This window comes from Jaculus jaculus, chromosome 3 (assembly GCF_020740685.1).
Source record: "Jaculus jaculus isolate mJacJac1 chromosome 3, mJacJac1.mat.Y.cur, whole genome shotgun sequence".
NCBI lineage: Eukaryota > Metazoa > Chordata > Mammalia > Rodentia > Dipodidae > Jaculus > Jaculus jaculus.
The window spans coordinates 105905282-105915700 of record NC_059104.1 but is presented as its reverse complement, the minus strand read 5'-3'; the positions used below and the strand labels follow the sequence as shown (position 1 = coordinate 105915700).

The window sequence follows — 10419 nt, the reverse complement described above, 5'->3', positions numbered from 1 at the left end:
ATCATTAAAAGCAAAATTATCTTTGTGCTTATCTAACATTGAGATAGAAATTAACATCCATGTGTGTAAACATTGCCAAAATGTAAGTATTAACATTTGTGAAAATGGAGTTGTAGTCTTTCCTTACCAGCGTAAGCAAATAATTTGATAGACTAAGGCTGTATTTTCTGATTACCTTTGAAATGGTGATTATGCAGAGGAGACCTTGAACTCCAAGAAGGCAAATATGCAACAGTCATAAGAAAGCAGTCATGTTTAACCAAATTATATTACCCCAACAGAAATGATGTCCTGATGTGTGTCTAATACCAACAGGGTTCATTAGTCACATTGGTCAAACTTGAGAGAAAAATCTCATACAATTAAACTGAGCTAATAGTTGTCTTGGCATATGAATATAGTAATGTATATCCCTCCAGCAGAGCAATGAAAATGTATTTCCTGACAAAATCAAGACTATTTATCAAAATAGCTTGTTTGGCAAATAATATTTTTAAAAATATAAGGGTAACAAGAAGTATAGTTTTTTTTGTCGAGAGAAACAGTTGTATGTAATATCAATGCTCACTGACCAAAACAATGCTGCAAAGTCAGTACTGCTTTGTGGGACTGTTAATTGCAGAATGTCATTTTATTTAACAGACAGCATAGACTTCATACATATCCATTATCAGTGCCTTGAAAACCAAACAACTTTAAAAGTTAGCAGCAGTTTCTGCAAGTACAAAAATACACATTTATTACATAACATATGGTAATAAAATTTGTTGATATATTATACAAACTCAAAGCATTTTAGATAAAGAATAAGTCTAATATATTATAGATTGATGGAGCATAATAAAACATGTTGTCGGTCTTCAAATCATACAATACTTTACAGCAATATTAACAGACTATTCACATTATTATAGAAGTATCTAAAAGAACACAGAGTGGGGATGGTTGTCAAAGAAACTTACCAACTATTTTCTTCTATGCTTCAAATTGGGTGGCTGATTTTATATTTGCCAATATGAAAAAAAAAAACTGTTAAGACTTATTATTTTTGGTAAGAAATAATTTCTTCCAGAAAGGCATTCCAAGCCATAAGATTTTAATTCACATCTTGCAATTCTGACAGTAGTATGCCCTAAGGGGGAAGGGTAGCCCCTGCTAACTTTATATATTATACTACAAAAGATGTATATGGGCACATATTAGTCTTAATATGGAAGTGGTTTGTTATAAGGTGAAATCTTTTCACATCTGATTGAGATGGCCAGTGTAATGAAGCACTCTTTGGACACAGAATTCTAAAGTTAATTATAATGATTAGGGAAAACAGGGCCATGTCCCCAAGAGGTAGGTAGCACCTATAACTAATACTGAAATAACTTCTTAAACACTTTCTATCTTACAACTGTTAATGCAACCTTTAGGAGAGGGGAAGAACAACTGACATGACAGTTTGGAGTAAGTTAGCTTGTTAGAGAGAAGTCCCTTTTTTAATGGGAAAGTGAGGACATCACATAAGTGCCAGGCAACTTCTTATAGGTGAGAAAATATACCTGTGTAGTATTGAAGGTCAAAGGAATTCAGAAGCAGAGTGGCCATTTCTGTGGCATCTTCATGTCCTGCTAGGACACAAATTTTTTAGTGTGGATAATCTCTACCCACTGTATGGGAAATTATGAAAAGTTTTACATGATTTCCTTCATATAAACTTGTTTCTACTAGTGGCATTTTCTTGCTAATATCAAAACAGTAACAGACTTTTCTTAATTACTAAATATGGCTATCAACATGGAAAAACATGGCATCTTTTTATTGTTTCTCTGCAATCCTGCCTCTTAGATTGGTTACCCAGGGAAAATTTATTTTACAATATCATTTATTGAATTTTTAAGACAGCCTTTTTTTTTCTACACTAAGATAACAAGTACTATCAGGAGGTCACTTTCCTAAAATGAAGACTCATATTGCTGTAGCATGTTCTTAGCACAGTTGTCTTTGGGAAGGAAACTGAAACAAGCTGGCATTTCCTTGCTTTTCTTTACAGCTTTGCTTCCTGGAGACTTTGAAAAAATCAATTCAACACTAATGAAAAATAAACCAACCAAGACATCAAGTTAAAAAACTGGTGTCATGGTATCCATGTACTCTAGCAGTATCACTGTGCTCATTGCTAGGATGATCTTGGTAAAAACATGTGACTAGCAAATACTACAGAAGCAACCACTGCCTTTGACTTTGGGAAAAGTCTTAGGTGATTTCACTAATGACCATACATCTTTTCTTCTTACTGCTTCGGTTCTTAACTACTTATTAAGGACATCCCGTGGCACAGAAAAAGTTGAACTCTACGGTTCCCCTTTCTCTGTCCCTGGCTTTTCATTTATGATATCCTGGTATCCTCAAGACACTCATTTCACAGGTTATTGACATAAGCAGGTTTATTCTATGGAAGATGCTTCTCTAGCCTCCTATTAGTGCACAGAAAGCCTTCCAAAATTTTAGGTGATTAAACTTTTTAGTGTAACATTTTGCCAAGTAATCTCAACAATGAGACTGTTCTAAGTGTTAGCAACGATTATCCTTATGCTACCTATCCCAGATATGTTTACAAGGGGCCATAAGAATTACTGTCTTTGTGTTATTATTAGCCATATTCCTGTACTCAGACATTAGATTCTAACTGAGTAAGTCTTTGGTCAAATGTCTGTCCCGTCGCTGTCGTCATCACAAACTGCCGTCGGCCCTGCATCTGTGCTAGTCCCATCATCCACAGTCGCAGAGCTGGATGAAGCTCCTTCCCAAGGGTTGTCAAAAGAGCACTGCCCTCCACTCTCTCCTTCCTCATGTGCCTTCATACAAAGCTTGAGTCTGCTTTCCACTGGACTCAATGGAGAGCTGGAGTGGTGCTCTGAGTCCTGACAGGCACAGGAACTGTACCCAGGGGCTGTCTGCACAGTTACAAGTCCTCCAGCTGCTCTCAGGTCTATGTCTTTCTGCCTCTCTTGTAGTGAGCTGGCTTCCTGAATCCCAGAAGAGTGTGAAGGTGACTCTGGAGATTCTTTTAGGAAGCCAATATTCTTTGCTTCTGGTCTGGCTACTTTTGTTTTCTTTTTTAGGGACCAGTTTTTCAAAGTGACCAAACCACTTCTCAACCATGCGCTAGGGTGAAGAGTTACAGAATGTATTTGTGAATACTGCTCTACAGGGTCCTTTTTTATGTAAGTCAGATGGCTGCTGGCCAGTCCTCGTGAGGGGCCAGGCATTCTAGAAATGAGGCTGGAACTGTTTAAGTCAGAAGAAAGCTCTTCCTGTTTTCTCTGAGTCCGAAAAGTGCAATCTACTGGCGAGGAAGTTTCAGTGGGCGTAAACACAGAGTGTTCAGAAATCTGAGAAAATGCACTGTCTTGGGAGCTCACTGATGAACCGGAGGGGGATGTGCCTGGGGACGACAAACTAGAATAGCTAGTCCTTGGACAAAGTGTTAGTCGTGGGGGTAAAACCTTCTCAGTGCTTTGGTTTGTAGCACTACTTTTACCCACCTCAATGCCCATGACCAAACTTTGATTAATAAGCTTCTGCCCCTCCATCTGCAAAGACTTGTGCCTTTTGAGATAATCCTCTTCTCCATGTAAGAAACCAGCCTCACAGTTGGTTTTATGCTGTTTCTTTGAATAAATCCCCCTGAGATAGGACAGTTTGCAGTTCTGATCATCAATACTGGGCTCTGAACAGCGTCGGTATGCCCTTGAGCTCTTGAGGGCATCTGCTGTATGTGGTGGTGAGTATCCAGATGTATCTGCATCAAAAGGTCGGTTCCTGGAATGATTCTGGGAGGACATATGACTGCAAGATGCCACAGAAATAGCCACTGGCTTGGACTTTGTAAAACGAGTCATATGAGAGCCTTCAGTACCAGATAAAGTTTTCTCCTTGATATTTTCATTAGTGCCATTTTTCTTGCTGTTATCAGTGCCCACAACTAAACTCTGCTTAACACATGTCTTGTCCCCTTTCTTGAGGGGTTGATTCTGTTTAAGGAAATCTTCATCTTTTTTAGAGAGTACTGCATCACAGCTGGACTTGCGTAGTTTTTTCTGGTAAAACTCCCTGAGATAGGAAAGCTTTGCATCTAGATAGTCAATGCTGGGCTCTGAACAGCGCCGATGTCGCCGAGGGACTTTTGGAGTATCTGCAGCCACTGTGGACAGGTAGCTGGGTGTACACATGCCAGATGGAGTCCTGGAATGCTCCCCCAGTGAAACTTTTCTGCAGGTTACAAAAACATTCCCTGGCTTGGACTCAAGAGGTTGGTTGAGTTGGATATGTTCGTCTTTGGACTGATCTAAGTCAAAATCGCTCAGTGTTAAAAGGCCTTCCACCTCTGGCTGGTCAAGGTCATAGTCACTGAGAGTTAAAACAGAATCCATGCTTCTGCTCCCCTGGCCAAGTTTCTTCACCAAGTCACTACATGGAGCATCAACATCCTCATTTAGCTCATTCTCCAAGCTGTCATAGGAAGAGTCATTCATTTGGAAGCAAGAAATATCTGCAAACAAAATCAAACTATGGTAAATATTTTTACTCACTACAAATAAAGCTCATGCTTCCTTTAAAAACAATGATAATTTAATGCTTTATTCATATACAATGTTTAAATTCCTGCTGTTAAGAAGGGAAGAATCCTTCATAGTCATCCCCTATTATTGCAGAAGACAGAAAGTGTGTTGGTATGTCCTAGATTCACGAGTTGCTAATGCAACGGGTTTTCCTAGGGAAGATTTTTCTCAAAGAAATGAATATGCCACAAGACCAAGAAATGGCAAGTAAATGATAGTATACCTAGATTTTATGCACGTCTTTAATTACCCACAGAACAATCCATGTTAAAATACAAAGAGAAAAACTCTAGTTTTGGTGAAACTATTTACTACCAATTTCTTTTACAAAACTTTACAATCATAATCACTGCTTTGCTTTACAACTGCCATAAAAGCTAAACATTATTGTTATACATGAAGTACTGGTGTCAAGTGGCATAGAAGAATTGGTCAGAGAAATTATAACTAGTGTTGATTTAAATCTAAAATGTTCCCCATAACCTCAAGTGTATGTGATTAAGCTTCCTATTCAGTAGCTGGCCAGTGGAGCCTTGTTGTAGGAGGTGTGTCACTGAGGGTGGGTCTTTAGGTTGATTAGTCCAATCCCACTGGCTCACTCAGATGACTGACTTCCTGCTCTGTGTGAAGATGTGACACCCTAGCTGCCTGCTCTGCCATGCTTTCTCCACCATGATGAAAGTTCTCCTCGAAATTGAAAACCTAAAATAAACCCTTTCCTACCATCATTTGCTTTTGGTTTGGGTGTTTTGTTCCAGCAACAAGAAGGTAACTGCTACAACTAGTAATTGGTGCTATAGAAAATTATTCTGGAAGTTGTTTATCTGTGAATGCAGAGTGCCCCAACAATGTTACTAGTTTTCAAAATGTTTCATAGTACACTAGAATTCACAGGGTCCACCAGGAGGAGGAAGAAAGGGAAACCCCAGGCCTTTTTCTACTGCCTTTAGACCTTCTACTCCAGTTTCAACTACTGCAGTTCTAATTTGTGCTAGAGTTATTCATAAAATTTATTTGGGAAAAAGGTTCAAACTATCATAATGACAACTTTCTCAAGGCTGGGACCTCATCTTATACACATATACACCTTGCTCCCACCACATTTTTAACACACTCTGTCCTGTCAGCAGGCCCAACATCATTACAGACAACTTTCTTACAAAACACAGTCTACTTCTTCAAAATACCTGAGGCATTCTCTCTAATGTCGTTTCTCACTGAAACCTCTCCCAAGAGAGAAGTGATTTCTTCTCCAAATATTCTACAGCAATTTTCAATCAGAAATTGTATAAGAAGTGAAACCTATATATACAAAAAAGACAAGATTAAAGTACTACTTTTCATGTAATAGGCTTGTAAATCACATTCATATATATGAATCCTGATTTTTAACTGATAATGTAAAAAATATGGAGAAAAATTTCATATTTTAAAGGTAATAAAAAGGTATATAAAATTTTCTCTAAAAACCTGTAACACAAAAGTAGACTGGGCACAAGCATTAATTTTAAATAGTAAGCAAAAGTTACTTGTGGCATTGGTATAACATTAATATTTTATATCAACAGCTCTGTCTTCAAAAGGAGGGTAATTTAAGTTTATCCATAGGGTGTTTTGGGCAAAAAAATAGACTTTGTTATTAAAACTTTAGTCTAGTATTATTGATAAGGACTAATGAAAATATTTCTTGTGTCAAGGGCAGACTGGCACAAGCTTGGGAAGAAGGCTTTTCTATAGTATAAGATGAACGAGAAGGATAGGTAGAAAGAACACTTGTGATATTTTTGTCCCTGCATGGTTTATCATCATGCTCCCATAGTTGAGGGATCAAGGCAGGAGCAATTCTAGAAATGAAATGAACTTGTATTTCAAAAACCCTACTAACAGACATGGGAAGGGCATAATAATCAATTAACTTCCACATTATCACCATCTATTTTTCAGATGAGGACAGTAAACTACTGTAACTAACTTCACCCAACAATGTATATGGCAAATGGTGGGACCAAGAATTGGACTTTGGCTTATCTAAATTCAGGGCCTAGTTTTTTCTCTTCACCTGCTTTCTTGTCACTCTCTGGTTTGAATTAGGTCTATTGTTCAGTTTCCTTGAAAGGAAAAAAGAAGTAACAACCAATGTTATTCTGTTTAGCATCACCTTCCTATAGTCTCTCAGGAAGGGATAGTCACTTAAGAAACATTTTGCAAGGCTGGGGGCACATGCATCTAGAGTTTGTTTGCAGGGGCTGGAGGTGCTGGCATGCCCAATCTCTCTTCAATAAATAAATAAAAATAATGCTTAAAAAATGTTTTGCAAAATGCCATGAATTTCAGTTTCAAAATGGAAACTGATTCCCCAAGACATCTCTCTTACACACACACCAAAACAAAAAAGAAATTCCTTACCTTTTTTGTAAATTCATTTTCTACTTCTGGGCTGGAAGAAGCAGGAGGCCAAAGAATACTTGGAGCAATACATACAGCTAAGTTAAATGCAGTCATCTGGTTGGACATGGAGTGCTGTTCAATGCTGTGTAACACCCCAAACAGATACTTGAGGAAAACAACATTGGCTCTGGGAAGCTGGTCTAATAGCCTGAGGACAGAAAAACACAAGATAACTCTCACTTTGCATGGAGAACTATAAATCAAAAAGGCAAATCAAGAACACTGTTCAGATGTATCAGCATTTCAGTTAATGTGGAGTCATGCAAAGTAAGGACTAGCATTCAGATGTAGAGAAAATATGCACTGATTTCTTTTGTACTTAGTCTTGTAGTTCAACAAAAATGTAAAAGAATGCAGAAAATGTTTCAAATATAATGCCTGATGTTTTTCCAAGAACACTAGTACAATGTATTTTAGCTTAGGAAAATCCTGCAACATTTTATAATATTCTCAAACAAGATGCACAAAAGCCTTCTGATAAGATTAAAGTACTCCCTCATTTCCAAGTAGCAATGCAAGAATGCTGCATATTGTGGAGAACCTTAGCCTTAATCATTAAGACTTTTAGGTCCATTGTGAGAGATATACACTGATCCAGCTGGCTTCAAGGTCATGTTCCAAATCTATCTTACTGGTATCACTTTCATGTATAAGTCAAGCTTAGAGTAGTACAGTAGTATATTTTCCACTGTCCATTTTATAGATGATAAAGATTTTAAATGATCACTTACCAAATATAATTTTACTACCATCCAGACAAAATACACACACACAATGATACAGAGATGCTTTTTTTCTATAAGAACCCACAACTTGGGAAAGAAGGTAATTTGTTGCCTGTTGCACATATAGCTGAGGCCATTATTCAATAAAATAGACTAAAGGTGACCCTAGCTGATAAGGGTAAGATGGGCATAGACCAAAAGATGACTAGGTGTATTCAGAGGAAAATAAAGCATAGAGCATATGCTTTCAGGTTATCTGATTCTATAAGGGTGCTAAGCCTTTAGGGTATTTTACAACTGACTGATAGGTAACTGATAGTGGTGTACTAAATCCTTGTCTATAAAATTCAATTTTGTGTGGTGGATGGACAATTGGTTAGCCTAACTAGCCTGAGAAAACACCAGTTTTATATTGATTTGTAAATGTTAGCATTGCCAATTTAACTTTAATAAGTTGTGGTACTCTGAAATCTCCTGTGAGTGGGTTATGCTATTTATTCTTTATTAATTTAAATAAAACTTTTATCTACGTTTATTTCATGCTTATTTGAGGGTGTGGTGGTTTTAATGTGAAATGTCCCCCACAGCCTCATGTGTTTTGAATATTTTGTTCCAATCTGGTGGCAGTCTGAGAAGGTTATGGAGTCTTGCTGGTGGAGGTGTGTCTGAGGGTAGACCTTGAATTTGTTAGTTCAGCCCACGAAATGTTCAGTGGCAGATGACTCAGAGTCCTTCCTGCCTGCCACGGTGACGCGATGCAACGCCTGCTGTCTGTTACACCATGCTTCCCCTGCCGTGACAAACGTCTCCTTGAAACTGTAAACAGAAATAAACCTTTTCCTCCCGTAAATTGCTTCTGACTGGGTGTTTTGTCCCAGCAATGAGGAAGTCATTGTTGCAGAGGGCAATAATTTCACATTAAAAATCATTTAAGTAGGGCTGGAGAGATGGCTTAGCGGTTAAGCGCTTGCCTGTGAAGCCTAAGGACCCCGGTTCGAGGCTCGGTTCCCCAGGTCCCACGTTAGCCAGATGCACAAGGGGGCACATGCGTCTGGAGTTCATCTGCAGTGGCTGGAGGCCCTGGCGTGCCCATTCTCTCTCTCTCTCTCTCTCTCTCTCTCTGCCTCTTTCTCTGTCTGTCACTTTCAAATAAATAAACATAAAACAAAAAAAATTTTAAATCATTTAAGTGCTTTTGCAGTATAATGTTTTAGACAATGAGCAAAGAGTTCCGAATTTTATGCTGTCTCTGAACACTTTACATCAAACTTGTAAGGTTTGAGTTTTACAATAGATAGGACCCAGACAGTTTCTTGGTCCCAAGATTTTATTTAATGCCAAGTGAGAAAGAGTGAGATTTGGGGCAAGATGCATGCACCCCTACTTTCTCTTTCTCTCACACTGTCTTGGTCCCTTCTTCTTTCAAGTGCAAGCACCCCATCTTTTTTCTCTTTCTATCCCTTTTTCTTTCTCTTTTTACAATAAAGTCTTAAAACCAAGAAATTGTCTGTTTTTTATTTGCAAACCCCAAAACTGACATATTGTGTGCACCTCAGATACAGAGGTATGGTAAGAACAAACTGCTTTCTTGCCCTAGTCATCTCCTTCCCTCTTTCTTTCTTTGCCATGGCTTTTTTGGCATTCAACACCAGCCCCATTCTTTGGTGAATTAGGTTGTCAGGACACCTGTGTTTGGGAAACCTCAATGTTGACTCAGTTGACTATCCCCTGAGCAGGGTCTGGGAGCCCACTGCCTCTCACCCAGGAGAGGTATAAATATTTTGTTCTCTCTACCCTGTGATTACTTTCTCTGTGGCCTTGAATCACACACTTGGGAGATTTAAGGGAGTATAAGGGTACTTATACCCCCTTATTTCTCCTAACCTGACCGACTGCTAGTACTTTCCACACTTCTCTCAGAAGTTACCCTCAGTGGTTCTCTCTTCACAGTATTCTTTCATCAGGAAGCAATTGCAAAATGTCAACTCCAGTCCCCTTTCTAAGTTCCTCTTTAACCTGTGGGCATTATTCTCTTTCTTGCTCTGCTGCTTCTACTTTAAACCAGTTTCCAGTATTTTTTTCTACCTTTGCAAGTCTTTCACTGCAATGCAATTTTTCTCTGCTGTGAAAGGGTGTCTGCCTGATACAGCTTCTGCCCTCTCTGATCAAACAAGATTTCCAGTTTCTCCTGACTTGCCACTAAACAGGATTTCACTTTTTCTAACATGAGCCCACAAGTCATAATGGCAGCAGCCATATCGACTTAGGCACAAGATGAATTGCCTTGATGGGGGGAAAGGAAAAAACACAGCAAACTTACTGCTGCTGAGAAAAAAAAAACATGTTACTTTTATACTCAGGACACTCTGCTATAGTGCACATCTCCTGTTCTGTCCTCATCATACTCTAACAACTTCCCTGCCTGCTTTCTTCTCTCCTTCTCTCATTGCTTCCACAATTCCTCTAACCATTCATAGAAAAAATTGATTCATTTCTATGACTTTGGCTTTAAAAGAAAAATGTTCCTGTTTTCTACAGTGGTAGATTTTAAAGGTAAACAAAAGTCTAAACTTTAACCCTACTTGAAAACATTGCCTTGCAGATTAAATTACAAAGTAACAATTTTATTAAAT

General features: G+C 38.4%; 1 protein-coding gene across 2 annotated transcripts in view; it reads right to left on the bottom strand.

The window, feature by feature from the left end:
• Positions 1-600: 600 nt before the first annotated feature.
• The window catches only part of Arhgap20 (Rho GTPase activating protein 20), a 99065-nt gene continuing 89246 nt past the window's right edge, over positions 601-10419 (bottom strand). For both annotated transcript variants that reach the window (XM_004666431.3, XM_045145214.1), the window contains 3 exons: positions 7020-7209; positions 5801-5915; positions 601-4543 (listed from right to left, as the gene is read on the bottom strand). In XM_004666431.3, coding sequence (XP_004666488.3) covers positions 2694-4543; positions 5801-5915; positions 7020-7209 — 2155 coding nt within the window. In that variant the 3' untranslated portion in view covers positions 601-2693. The remainder of the gene's footprint in view (positions 4544-5800; positions 5916-7019; positions 7210-10419) is intronic.